The 15,129-nt window shown below is 42.4% G+C and overlaps 1 protein-coding gene across 1 annotated transcript in view; it reads left to right on the top strand.

Annotated features, from left to right (window-relative positions):
• Nucleotides 1-2,159: 2,159 nt before the first annotated feature.
• slc25a26 (solute carrier family 25 member 26) overlaps nucleotides 2,160-15,129 on the top strand; it is an 88,480-nt gene continuing 75,510 nt past the window's right edge. The window contains exons 1-3 of the mRNA XM_083907981.1: nucleotides 2,160-2,290; nucleotides 3,441-3,597; nucleotides 5,131-5,249. Coding sequence (XP_083764107.1) covers nucleotides 2,258-2,290; nucleotides 3,441-3,597; nucleotides 5,131-5,249 — 309 coding nt within the window. The 5' untranslated portion in view covers nucleotides 2,160-2,257. The remainder of the gene's footprint in view (nucleotides 2,291-3,440; nucleotides 3,598-5,130; nucleotides 5,250-15,129) is intronic.

Raw genomic sequence — 15,129 nt, 5'->3', positions numbered from 1 at the left:
CCTAATCTAGACCCAAGTAGAACCCTAACCCTTACCTAAGCCCAATTCTATCCCCAATCTAGACCCAAGTAGAACCCTAACCCTTACCTTAGCCCAATTCTAACCCTAATCTAGACCCAAGTAGAACCCTAACCCTTACCTTAGCCCAATTCTAACCCCAATCTAGACCCAAGTAGAACCCTAACCCTTATGTAAGCCCAATTCTAACCCCAATCTAGACCCAAGTAGAACCCTAACCCTTACCTTAGCCCAATTCAAACTCAACCAGTTTCAAAGATATACAAGGTTCTGCCTCATTAGGACCAGGTTTTGGTCTCCACGAGGTCTACTGGTGCTGGCAAGGGTCAGTGTTTAAGGTCCTAAAAAGGTAACAAATAATCAAAGTACACACACACACACACACACATAAAACACACTCGCCTAAAGTCTTTTTAAAAAAGCGTCTAAAAACTTCTGTGTGAACTCTGAGCACCTTTTTCACCTGCTCGTCGTGACTTTTTGACTTAGAGTTCACTTTGGGTGTCACACACACACACACACACACACACACACACGCGGCTCTACAGGAGCGATAAAACCCATTAGATGTAGGTTGTGTGTTTTTGAACAATAACCCTTATAGCGGCTTGCGTCTCCCTTCCGTCTCTCCGACTCGTGGCTTAATCCTCGGTGCTTTTGCCCTTCACCGTTTCAAAGACAGCCCGCGGGCTGGTATTGGCCTTTGCCGACTCGCTGGCTGACAGTGAATAAGTTCCCCCCGCTCGTCTCCTGCCTTTTATCTCTGAGATCATACTCGGAGTGGGGTCAAGATCAATGGTGCTCTCTGCAAAATCTGCCCGGGTGATTCTCATTGACCCTGCACAAGGAGGTAAGTCAGCTCCTCTATTCTCATCCAGCTAGTTTTTTTTATTTCTTTCTCTCTGTTTTGTTATGAACTTTTCTCTGGATAAATTCACCCCGGAGCGTTCAGGGAAGAAAAAGGACGTGGAATCGTGTTGGGGTCAATCAGTTGTCTCGGGCTCCCGCTGTAAGCTGCCCACTTTCAGTTATTCATGAACATCCATGTGTTGTCTACTGCTTTACCCTTTAAAGCAGGGGTTCTCAAAGTTTTGATACCTGAGGGCCAATTTAGGAACCCAACATTGGACTGAGGGCCGCCAAAGAGAAAAAAAAAAAAAAAATACTGAAAGAAATCCCATTTGTAATAACTATGGCGTCTAAAATTTGACAAAACCGACATACTATACTATGTTGTCCAAAATGTGAAAAAAAATTTGCAAAAAAAAATGTTTTGAAAAAAACATTTGGAAAAAAATGTTTTGAAAAAAATTTTGAAAAAAAAAATGTTTTGAAAAAATAAATTTTGGTCCAAAATTTGACAAAAAAAAGTCATACAATACTATGTTGTTAAAAATATTTAATATTTTTAGGGAAAAAAGTTTTTGGTACAAAATTTGACAAAAACGTACAATAGTATGTCGTCCCAAATTTGTCAATTTTTTTCAACAAAAATTTGGGTCCAAAATTTGACAAAAACCTCATACTATATACTATGTCGTTCAAAATGTTACAATTTTGGGGAAAAAAAATGTTGGTCCAAAATTTGACAAAAACGTTGTACAACACTATGCCGTCCCAAATTTGACAATTTTTTCCGAAAAAAAAATCAGTTCAAAATTTTACAAAAATGACATATATGCCGTCCCAAAGTTGACAATTTTTTTAAAATAAATTTCCGGTCCAAAATTTGACAAAAACGTCATTATATACTATGTCGTTCAAAATTTTAAAATTTTTGGGGAAAAAAGTTTTTGGTCCAAAATTTGACAAAAACGTTGTACAATACTATGTCGTCCCAAATTTGACATTTAAAAAAAAAAAAAAAAATTGGGTCCAAAATGTATTTAATTTTTTTTAAACTGTATTTATTCACGTCATAGTAAAGAGTACAATTAACTCTCTTATCCGTTTAAAAGTTTGTTATAAATGATATTTTATTTGTACTTTGTATAAATGTATTTATTTTATTGTGTATAATTGTGTATTTGTGTTGTTTTTTTTCGCTTTCCTCTTCCTTCTTCCGCCTTGGCGACGTACAGAAGTCAGTCACGTGGCCGCCGTGCGTCATGACGTCACGCGGAAGTGTTTTGAATCCATCATGGCGGCGTCCTCCACAGGCATGTTTTCAGCTCAGTGTTGACATCTGTTTGAAAGAAAAGGGGCGAGAGAGTGAGACAGAAGAAGCAGGAGGACGAACATGGAGAGACGAGAGTTCGTCGCCTCTTTGGTGGTAAGACGATAAGTTTGTGCTAATACTGACGCCGTTTGTCACTGTTGTCACGGGAAACTCGTAATTAGTGAACAGCTGTGTTATTGACTCGTGTTTAACTCGTGTCGACTGTGTTCGGAAACTGTATAAATTCATAATAATACGACAAAGTACACTGTAAAACAACAACCACTAAATAATAATATTCCATTAAAGATATGTTTTTATATTCATATGTATTAAATTACTTGCCCAGAAATACAAATTATTGAGAAAGTGGGGTATGAATATATTCCTCTAAAGTAACGTATAAACTTACATTTTAACCTAAAGGTGAATTTAGCCACTGCTAACCTTTTTTTTTTGGTTCCTTTGACGTTTAGGGAACGTTATGTTTCTGCATAACCCTGAGGGAACGTTCCCTAGGGTTCTAAATGTTTGTTTACCCTTGGACCTGCTGCTCCTGTAGACTCTCTTGCGAGAGTTTGTCTTAAAATATGTGTAAAAATGTCAGTTTTCAGTCCGACTAATACAACAATTCTTTTACCAAGGAGGTCGTGTTTTCATTGGGCTTGGGTTTAAGCTGTAAGTTTGTCCACCTGTGAGCAACTTCCTGTCTAAAGTAGTGTGGTGATCACCCGCGTATGTTAAACTGCTAACTCACTGACAAAAAAAATAATAACATTTTCTCGATTGATCGGTTATTATTTGATAATTTGAAGCTTTTTTCGTGATTAAAACGAGATTTCTGATTATTTTAGCTTCTTAAATGTGAATATTTGCTGGTTTCTTTGCTCCATATCAGGGTTTCTCACACCCGAATTCAAATAAATGGGTCGTTATCAGGCTTCAGCAGAGATTGCTGACGAGCTGACCATTTGAATCGGGTGTGTTGGAGCAGGGAAAACATCTAAAACACGCAGGAGGTTTGAGAACATCCTCATTTCCAGGTTTGACGAACATTTTCTGACATTTCATGGACAAAACGATGAAAATAATCGTTAGTTGCGGCTCTGGTTCCAAGAAATCCCTCTGATAATGGACTAAAAATACTCTAGACACTTTACCATCAGACTTAGTATCACCCAAATCTGTGGACGTCTGTGCTCTCCGAGTGCTCTTGCTCTCCAGTGTCACATACAAACGTACCGATTGATTCTAATCTCCTCAGGCAGGGGGCAGCGCAGGCATGTGCGTGGACCTGACCCTCTTCCCCCTGGACACCATTAAGACCAGACTGCAGAGTCAGCAAGGCTTCTACAAGGCCGGGGGCTTCAGGGGCATCTACGCCGGGGTCCCGTCTGCCGCCGTCGGCTCCTTCCCCAACGGTGAGAGACGCTCGCTGTCACAGCTGGACGTATTGTTATGTTCTGATGAAGGATCACTGTTTATTTGAAGGATGTTCTCCCGGAGGAACAAAGACTGGTTTCCCAATGTCGATAACACAACCTTGAGTATCTATCGAGATTAGGGCTGCAGCTATCGAATGTTTTTGTAATGAAGTATTCAACCAACTATTTTTCGGTTAATCGAGGATGTAAAACACGAAATTGTTATTTATTTTTAAAAAAAATAATCAATTACAAAGATAATTGATAGGTGCAGCCTGTGTAAGCTACATTAAATCAGCTAACATCAATGTTTGTGTTCGCGTGTGCTGGAAGCGTTAGCATAACGCGCTAGATAGGAATTAAACGAATACTCAAGGCAGAGTTATTGCCTTGAGGAATTTTTAATTTTTGTAATCGAGTTACTTGAATAATTCGAGTAATAATCGTTGCAGCCCTAGACACAACCTTGAGTTTCTATCGAGATTAGGGCTGCAGCTATCGAATATTTTTCTAATCGAGTATTTGACCAATTATTTTTCGATTAATCGAGGACGCAAAACACGAAATTGTTATTTATTTTTTTCTTTCATTTAAAAAAGAAATCAGAATAATCGGTAGAATACTCGAATACAAAAATATCCGATAGCTGCAGCCCTAGTAAGCTACATTAAATCAGCTAACATCCACAATGTTTTGCGTTAGCATGTGCTGCAAGCGTTAGCATAACGAGCGAGACGGGAATTAAACGAATGCTCGAGGCAAAGTTTTTGCCTCATTCTGATACAGTTGTTTTTAGGGCTGCAGCTATGGAATATTTTCGTAATCGAGTATTCGACTAATTATTTTTCGATTAATCGAGGACGCAAAACTCCTCTTATTCATTTTTAAAAAATCCAATTACTCAATTAACTCGAGGAAAAATCGGTAGAGTAGTCGCTTACAAAAATAGCCTATAGCCGCAGCCCTAGTAAGCTACAGTTAATCAGCTAACATCAATGTTTACGTTAGCGTTAGCAACTGGACGTTTTGGGCTCAGATGCTGAATCATTAAGGACGTGCTGTTGTGGTTACGACAGTTGTAGTTTACAGTGGTTATACTGCACACACCTTGTTAGCTTCTTGTTTGAGCGTGAAATGGTCCCACACTTTGGACGCCTTTTTGGATCGCTGTGAGGCAAAGGAGTTAATAAATACGGGAATATTTTTATATTTGCCACAATCTCATTGTTTGAGAGTAGAATCTCCGGTGTTTGACAATCGACGGAGCGTGTAATCAAAAAATGTGTTGATTATTTATTGAGCCTCAGCCATTTCTGTGAGCAAAGCATCAGAGAGAGAGTTGACAAAGACTCAGAACAGAGTTTGAAGTTTGCTCAGTTAAAGTAGTGAACTTTTTCTTAGCTTTTACCACACACACACACACACACACACACCTCAGTGTCTCCCCTGTCAGTGGTAGTGAGGAATATTAATTGCTCTGTGCTGGTTGACTAATGGGCCTTAAATGGCTGTGGCTCTGCTCGGTTTCAGCTGCTGCTTTCTTTGTCACCTACGAATGCACAAAGTCCCTGCTCGGCGCTGGCGGAGCGCTATCGGCGCCGCGCGCGGCACCCGTCGCTCACATGCTGGCCGCCTCCCTCGGAGAAACCGTAAGTCTTTATTGATGTTGTCCTTACCCTTTTACAATAATGTACTGCAGTATCAGCACAGGCTGCAAATAACAATTATTTTTCGATTATATTCTGGGTTAATCGAGTAATCGTTTGGTCCATAAAATGTCAGAAAATGTTAAAAAACCTCAAGATGATGATGTTCTCAAATGTCTTGGCTTTGTCCACGTAACAAATTCATTCAGTTCTAATGATTTCTTCACAATATTCCCATTTAAGAAGCTGAAACATCTGTTTTAATATAGTAAAAACCTGCTACTTAGAATGTTAAATATCCAACATTCTGCCGCCCATGATGTCGGCGAACGAATATCGTTTATATTTCGACTGTGATTATTAAATTATACATAGTCACGTACAAGAAAAGGGTCTCGCCACCGCCGCAATGTCAACCACTGGACGTTGAGAAAGTTTGCCGCAAACACAACGCAACAGAAAAGACGTGAATGAAATATCGGGAATGACGATAAAACGCATGATACTTTTGTACGTATGTAATGTGTGCAAACGGAGCCTTTTCAGTTTTTCGATTTTGAACGAAGGCTTTATAATTGTCTACTTTTATAATACGTGAAACAAAAAACATGTCGGAGGAAGAAATGGGAATAAACGGAAGCTTATTTTATCCTACCGCATCCACTTCCTGTTCACACACAAATCACTACATGCTGTATATTTAGATGTCCGCACACCAGAAATACCGCATATATTTAAATATACTGTATATGAAAAATGCATTCAAATGGTTTGTTTAGAAAGTTGCTCTTTGGATTCACTTCCAAAGAAAGGCCTACATGGACACTGGACTTTCTTTGTATGATCTCTGCTCCCTTGGTGTTTCTTCTTCTAGCTTCTATAATTCCCATATGAGCACCATGTTTTGCTAATGTTCAGATTCCACGGGCAGCTATGTGAGGGGCGGGGGGGTGGTTGGGCGGTCAGGTGGTGCAGTCTTGGCTGTAGGCCTCCGAGTCCAGCTGGGCGAGTTAAGGGGGCTTCCTCATGACGGTCCCGCTAACCCCCTTCCTCACCCCCACCAGCTGGGTAAATAAGATCTCATTACTGCTCACTGACTCATCCACTTTCCCAGCTCAGGCCCTTCGGACTCTGCCAATTCCGTCTCAGGAATCTTTTGACTTGAAAGCGGCACAATTTCCGCAGCTCATCCTCTCCAAATCACTCGCAGTGAACCAGAGTCTGAGCCAAATGGAGGGTGGGTGGGGGTGGGGGGGGTGGTTCATGATTAGTCACACTGGCATGAAGAGGGGTTATGGAAAAGAGATGCCCTCCCCCGCTGTACCACCACAATACTACAGATTTTCAGTATTCATAGCTTTTGGATGGATGTCGTTTATCCACGTTTTTTTTTGCATGTTTATGAAATGCGATCGGTCCCCCAGAGGACGGTTCTCGCTGCGCTGGAGTCGATGTTGTGTCGTATTGAGAGCGGCACAAATTCAATAATACACCAATGTACTTGGTGTATATATATACCGTAGAATGGACGTCACATGACTTAATTTTGCGCACGCCGCCATGTCGGCAGGAAAAGCTTCTGAAAAAGTGTCGGGTTTTGAATCTGTCGAGAGTTCACGGTGCACTTAAAATCGACATAGGTCGAGGAAACTATTACAGAACCTGAGAAACTGAATACATCTGATCCTTACGATACCGCAAATGCTGAAGTTGGCGCCCGGATTTGTAGATTCCCGTTGGCAGTTGAGGGGGGAAACTTAACTCGGCTTAAATGCAATGCCTTACATTTTAGTCCAACATGCTTTCATATACTATGTAATAAGCTCTTTCATTGTAAGTTATGTTTATGTAAGGGGGCGCCGTGTGGCCATACCCAGTCCTGTGACCCACGTCGGATAATGACGATGTGCGGTTGATGATCGGTGCCGGTTTTCGTGAACATTTGGACTCATCCCATCGTTTGCTATTGGGACCAGTTTTATTAGTGGTGGGCGCGTTAACGGCTTCGACGCGGTTCCATGACGACTGACTGGAAAAAGACGCGCGAGACATCATGTTTACGTGTCTCTAAAGTCTCTAAAGTAACGCTAAACGTACACATACGCAGTACACAGGTTATTTGTAGCGCTGCTCTTTCCATTTAAACAGCCTGCTCTAATTCCACTGTAGGCACGCTAACGGCGCCAAATGAGCTAATGCAGCTAACGGAGCTAACTGGTAAACGGTGCCTGGACCCTACTATACTCTACTATACTACTACTATTACTACTAGTTCAGTTATGGAAATGCGCCATGCGTTAACGTGCTAACGCTAACTTTTATATTTAGTGGCGAACGTCCAACTTTGCACTGTTGCCATGGTAACACCGTTTTGAAAAATAGTCATGTTATTTATCACACATAATCTACATTGTGTTTTTAATGGTTTGACCAAATTTGGGGTCAATCCAACAATCCCTGTCGGAACAGAGCGTAAAACCATAAAATATGGTATACAGTATTATGGATAATATAAATATGTTGTAGATTAAAACCACCCAGTTACATATTGTCAAATTGCACGGGTATTTAGAAATGAAAGAGTCATAACCAATGTGGCAGTTATTGCAGATACCGCAGGAGTTTTAGCGCGGCCTCAAACTGAATCGTACAACTTTTAGTCCGCGGCGCGGTGCATATGGGAGTGAAAGGTGAGGCCGGGGTCGCCGCTACCTTTAACCCGGTTCCCGCTGCCGTGGATTTGAGCACATCAAATGCCCAAATCCTCAGAGAAGGAGCTGAGCAGAGCAGGACTGCGTCACGTTCAAAGCGAGTAATCTGCCGGCTTAGCCATGAAAGGTCTACGCTAGTGCTGCCCTGAGATGTATGCGAGGTCTAAATGCCTGCACTGTGATGCAACCCCTGCCACGTATAGCTCTCTTTTCCCCCCGCGTTGCTCATCGCTAATGACTTTTAATTTGAAGAAATATCGCTAACGTTGGCTCACAGAAGTTACTGCGAGACACGGAATATGAAGTAAATCAGGCAATGGAAAACGTATCAAAGGAATAATGAAGTGAAGACGCTGAGATATGTGTTGGGGATTGAGCGGGATTAGGAATGAGTGAACGCGTCGGAAAATAAGGTAAACGAGTCGAGGTTGAGATGGATGAGATGGTCACGTGCAGAGGAAGGATAGTGATGTTGATGAAGATGGAGCTGAGAGGAAGATCACAGAGAACCATGATCTTCAGGGTGTAGCCAATAGAATAAATAATAATAATAATGTTTATATACGACTGCTGGCTGTAAACCAAATTTGCCCTTTGGGGATAGTAAAAATATCTTGAAGCTTGAGAGAGCAATATGGGACCTTCCAAATAAAAATGGATATAAATAAGAAAAAACTATGTTTTGTTGAGGTTCATGGTTCACTTTTTCGTCAATAAGCATTAAAAACATGGAGATCAAGAACAGTTGTTATAACTTAACGTGGAAATTTGCAACCTTTACCTCTACGGAGCTCCCCCTACAGTTTCGTTGTCCGTATTTTTACGACGCCACCATAAACATCCATCCGTCGTCTACCACTTGTTTCTAGCGAGGTCCGAGACCTTGCAAGACTTGATTTTGAGGACTCCGGATCGCTGGCCCTGATCTTGGAAGGCTGGTTTTCCGCTAACGGACAGTAGGGGGCAGTGGAGACGGCCTCCAATCTTCCCACAACAAGGGTTATGTGTTATTGACATTTGGATTAAATTCTAGTTCAGGCCCTAGTACCTTAAACATAGTACCAGTACGCACCGGTACTTTTTTTGTCATCTACCACTTGTGTCTAGCGAGGTCTGAGACCTTGCCAGACTTGATTTTGAGGACTCCGGATCGGTGGCCCTGATCTTGGAAGGCTGGTTTTCCGTTAACGTACAGTAGGGGGCAGTGGAGACGGCCTCCAATCTTCCCACAACAAGGGTTATGTGTTATTGACATTTGGATTAAATTCTGGTTCAGGCCCTAGTACCTTAAATATAGTACCAGTACCCACCGGTGCCTTTTTTGTTACTACACTATATTTTTTGAGGTAATATTTTGAAATATTAGTTAGAAGCACTGAAATCTGGGGTCCTGAACCCTAACTGTACTATTGTACCGGTTCATCTCTGTATTTACCTCTCCCACATTAGGGATTGCCAAAGTTTGAGCCTGTGGATAAACTTAAGTTCACTCGACTAAATTAGCATATTTTATCCGAGAATATAATCACGTTAGCAGAAATCTGAATTATTCAGCACAAATCTCATTGACACCAACGTTAACCGTGGACTGCAACAGATTTTCATTAGCATGATGTTGCTTTGCATTAGATCTGTTCTGCCAGTGCGGGACAGCTTCGCTTGTTCTCCAGCGAGCGTTTCTCCGTGGCTCTTCCTCCGGGCTCGTCTCGCTCTCGCTGGGAGCAGCTGGGCGTTGGCAGGTTCTGACACACAGGATCTGAAAAGAAATAGAAGAAGAAGAAGAAGGAGCAGCATCTTTTCTTTTTTTTTTGACTTCCCCATCCACCCCATTCAGCAGCCCCATGATCCTTTACCCGTGAGACCATTTCAGTTTTGTTATTCCCCGCAACCTTTGCCACAACAGAAGCTCTGTGGGACGATGTGACACTAACTTACTCGATGGAGACCTCATTCAAAGCTTGTAATAATAGCTGTACCAAAGGGAGTGGAGCTTTAGAATACACTCGCACACGCGCATAAATGTCCTTCGGTCTAAGGGATGTCCGTCTAATGTGGATCTGACGATAAAATTCTGGACGATTTTCAAACGATTTGGTTGTGATTGACACATTTCCAGTGCCATGAATGTCGCGAACAATGAACGAACGTGTCATTTGGAAGAACAGCCATTTGGTGATCCGTTGAGTAGTGACACCCAAGTCTCAACAAGGAATGTTTCGTTGAATGGGTCCACCATCTTTTCTTAATTGACCACGAGCATTACCACCACACCGCTTCGGTGGCCGTGATTGACAGCTCCTGTAGGAATGCCCCGCCTCCCCGATTACATCTGAGCTAGCACAGAATCGTGAGTTGTGATTGATTGGTCGGGGTCGTACTTTTTGCGTTGCCAGTCCCCCAAAGTAGACGGAAAAGATAATCTGACATGGTGACCATCGTGAAAGACAAAAATATGATGTAGTCTGATACTCCGTATAAGGCCAAGAAGAGGGTTCACGCATTCATTGCAACAAAAAAATGCATCGTGGTCATCGCAGGATGCGGGAATGGTACGTACAGGAGTCATTAAACTGTAGACCAAACGTAGATAGACTTTTGGTGATTGAAATACCGGGGGGATAAGCCTGTTTTGGATTAGCTTCAGCATTAGCTTAGTCACTTTCGCCAGAGAGTACACTTCAGCATATTCTAACTAGAATTAGATTATCTGCCAGAGCCCTACCCGGCCCACTATCCTCGGGCCCTTGATCGAGCAATTGTGTTTTTTCTCCCTCGTGTTTTCGCGTGGTATGTTATAGAACGTCGTACAAAACCAGGGAATGGTATCGTCATTATCGACGTATGCGTTCATGGAAGCGGATCTCAGTGGCTCTGTTGTTGTTGTTGTAAATCAGACTGTGGCAGCAGGTACAACAAGCTCCCCCCGTGGGGAGGACGTGGACGTACATGTACATTTACGGCTCATGTATTTAAAAAATTGTGATTTAAATCGGGCTCGTAATTACAGTTAATGTGTCGGGCTTGGGCATGATTTTTTTGGGCATGATCTAAGCTCGAATTCTAACTGTATTTATTGGAAGGAAAAAAACTAGAATAGGTTTTAGGTTTTGGGTTTGGCGTCAGGTTCTTGGACACGGTTGGGTTCGGACAGAAAATCGCCTCCCGATCCTGCACTCTACTAAGTGGCCCTCACTTGCTATTTGGGCGGTGATCATCGAATGTCATGACTAATGTGATTTCTTTAACTCGTGTGTATGAGTTTAAGTCCCTGGGCTTAACTTGCGTATACACACAGTGGACAGACGTGGAGACGGAGAGGACGATAGTCCTGTAAGTTATGGGGAGGATTAACAAGAGGACGGGGTGAAGACGATAAGAGAAATCCTCTCTAACCGTCCTGGTGTTTGTGCGACTGCGGTGTCGGGACGCTCCTATAAAGAATGTGTGAGCTGATGGCGTCTGTCGGGCTCTAGCAGCCTGTTATCCAGCCATTAAATCAGATTTATCTTCATTCCCGTTCGCTTGACGTCTGCCCTGAAAGCTCATTTGTCAAGGCCAGGCGGCGGGCTTCTCTAGCTAACCCTCCCCTCCCTCCCTCACCTCGCCGCCAGCACACGTCGGTGTGAGGATGTACTGGAAAATACAGTGTGACGTGACAAGATAGGTGGACAGAAAAGGAGGTAGCATGAGGGTGAAGGGGAGTGAATTGGCAGCCACTTAACTTGGCAGCGAGAAATAATCCATGCATCGCCTTTAAGCAGCGCCACGCTCCGTGATTTATTGGCTGTTGTTTCAAAGTTTGGAGACGCGCGGCAGTGTCCTCATCTCCTCCGCCCTTTCTTTGTGACCTTTTTCCCTTCCCTTTGTGTTCCAATCGCTCCTTCCCTTGTCGTCCCATATTTCAGTCCTGATGCCGCGATGCATTTCCAGGAATTGGACTCGAGGAGGTCAAAAATTGACCGGGATGTTGGTGTCGCTTTTTTGACGATTTTTATTTGTCCCCGTGGTAATTTACTGTGTTGTCACATAGATTTAGTGTGGTTGGTGTAGTGGTTTGCGCTCTTTGCCTTTGCAACAAGAAGACCCGGGTTTGAGCCACGGTCGGAACAAGGGCCTTTCTGCATGGAATTTGCATGTTCTCCCCGTTTGTGCATGGGTTTTCTCTGGGTTCTCCAGCTTCCTCCCACAGTCCAATAACATTTATTTTATGAGATATTAGGTAAATTGATCGTAGGCGTCGGAGCCCTGCGATGGACTGGCCAAATGTCCACCATGGAGGTTAAAGTGGTAGAAAATGGATGGATGTAGGGTGCAACAGGATAGTTAGGGCCAATTCCAACCCCCTTAATCTTAACTGGCCCTCAAAACCAAGTGTTGAGGGTTATTTTGTCACTTAGAAATGGGACACCCCTTAAATGCAGATACGTCTTCAGACTGTAGGGGGCAGAATAACGCGAAAGCTGCGTCCAGTCTGTCAACTCCAAAAACAAACAATGACGTCAGTTATCCATAAAATGGGCCTAAACTAAGATAATACAATGGTTTTCATCGTTTTTATATCTCTATTAACAAAGAAAATACTTCATTTGTAGTGTACTCGTTTCGCTGCTTTCGGCGCCATCTTTGTTATGTCAAGACACGCAATGCATTCTGGGTAGCCCTTGCTCCCAAGGTTGGTCTCGGAAAATCTCGATATTGAGGGCGACACAGCCCTTAAACTTGCCCCTCAACTTAATTTTTCTGAGAATCAGGACAGCACTTTTTTGAGATTGAGGGTTAAGCTTGAGGGTTAAGCAAGGAATTGGAATTCACCCTTAGACTTGTCAGTAGGAGCCATAATAAGAGCTTTCAATTTCAATTACACTGCTTTCCTAAAGGGTTTAGAGCAGTGTTTCCCAATCCTGGTCTTCAGTGACCCTTTGTCCTGCATGTTTTAGATGTTTCCTTGAATGGTTTGTTCTCAGGCTTTTGCAGAACATCTAAATCATGAAGGTCCCTGAGGACCAGGATTGAGAAACACTGGTTTAGAGAATTCAAACAACACTTATTATGTCTTTGGGGGTTTGTCAATCCTCCAGGTCATAGTCATCTTCAGTATTTAGCCGTAACATATAATGGGCGAACAGTCAATGAAGACTAAGACAAAGTAAGGACAGTCCAGAACAGTCTTTTGCATACTGCTAAATGGTAATCCCATTGACCACGTTGTCCTGATGGCCATGAGCAGTGAAAGAGGGATGGTTTGACAGAGGAGTGGTGCTTGTAATGACTCAATCTCCAGATTGATTATCTGGCCTTGCCGATAATGTGCTGCTACGTCTTTGCTAATGTCCCCCCCCGTTCTCGCGGCGCTCGCTCGCGGCGTCTCGCCGCCTTGTTGTTTGGCGCCGGGGCGAGTGCAGGAGATTGAAAACATGTTTGGATTAAGAACAGCAGGCTGAGGGGGAAACTGATAGGCTCCAATCACGGGGCAGACAGCCTTCTAATTAATGCTGCGCGATGAATCCAACAGCTTGTAAATAAAGATGAATGGTATCCGGAATTTCAAAAGACTGCCAGTTTGATTCCGAGAGCAGTCGCACGAGCCAGAAGGAAGGCGCCCGAGAACGAAGGGCGAGCAAAGTAGGTGAGGAATCGGACGTCCGTCTTCCTGACAGCAATCCACCTACAACCCTCCTCTAAACGTGAGACTGACTTCTAATGAGGGACACTTTCTTAAATCTTCTTTGCTTCCCAACGTGATTGCTGCTCACTTCCTCTTTATCTCCATGACTCGGGCCTTTGAGCCTGAGTTTACATGAAAATTGAGTTTAGAAGAAGCAGCAAAAGTCTTATTATCCAGATGAAACGGTGTTTGAAATGTCTAAATGCCTTCTTTGTGTATACAACCAAATTGGAACTTTGTGATTCATATGATGTCTTGGTTCCACCTGTCTTGCTCTTGCCATTTTTGTCTTCTTCTTGCGTTTGAGGTTCGTACACAGCCTGCTAGCTTTATACACAAATAGGCCTGGCATATATACACTAAAGTCGAGTAGTTTTGGGGGTTTTCTTGTGTATAACGACAATTCTTAAAAACGATGCCATTTATTTAACCCTAGAACACTATCGTTCAAATTCAAAACACCATCACCAACGCCGGGTGATTTTTACCCGAGATAATAAATACACCCAATAAAAAGTACTTGTCATCAAAATATATCAAAACATGACATTGACAATATATGACAAATTTGAGTATTGTTTGTTTATTTTGAACTGTGTCAATGAAAGAAAAGCATCATGAGGGGACCATATAAAAATGCTCCAAAATTACTGGAAAATTAGGAATTTGGGAACAAAAAAAACAAAAAAAATTAAGATGAAAACTTGGTTTTCGTGAAAATCACATACATTTGTTTTCACGGGTGAAAATCACGATATTTGCCATTTTTTAACAATCGGAACTGGTCGATTATCATTTATTCATCAGCCAAATATGACAAATTACTTGTTTTTGCTCTTGCGAACTTTATAAGTCACTAAAACTTTTTTTTTTTTCACCCAAATTTTTGTTTTTGGTTATCGTTTCATTATATTTTGTTTATGCATCATTTCTTAATGAAAATATTGTGTTAAATTTGTACTACAGACCAGGCATAAAATGTAGATTTTGTAGGGTTTGCATTTCTTATTATTAAACTGTTAAAATTGATCAGAAATATAAGGAAATTGGCTAAATATCTGCGTCTGTATCAGCTGTAGAAGAACCCGTATCGGTCGACCTCTAATAGGGTTTAAAGCTCTTTTTCTTTAGCCCTTGCCTCATCCATCTCCAGTGTTTGCACCATTTGCCAGGATCTGAAATGGCCTCGGAGGCTTCACATTTTATCTTCTATTCACTCGGCGTCCTCCTCCCCTCCTCCCTACACCCCTCCATCCTTTTCTGCGTGCAAATTACTCCCAAATAAACAATGTCCCTAATATATTTGGTATAATCTCAGCCTCATTCTGCCTTCGCCTCTGCGGTGACAAGAGAGGAAAGGCTGTCTCCTCGCCGTGACCGCCGTCCAATTACGTCAGTAATTACTTGTCATAGCCACTTTCTTTCTGTTTAGCCGCCGTATTCCGCTCCTTTGGAGAATTGGTTCGGGGGAAAACATGACGTTACAATGTATTAGAAATTGTAACTT

The sequence above is a fragment of the Microchirus variegatus genome (assembly GCF_963457635.1).
Source record: "Microchirus variegatus genome assembly, chromosome: 21".
Lineage (NCBI taxonomy): Eukaryota > Metazoa > Chordata > Actinopteri > Pleuronectiformes > Soleidae > Microchirus > Microchirus variegatus.
The sequence above is the reverse complement of the archived record's forward strand: the minus strand, read 5'-3'. Positions and strand labels throughout refer to the sequence as shown.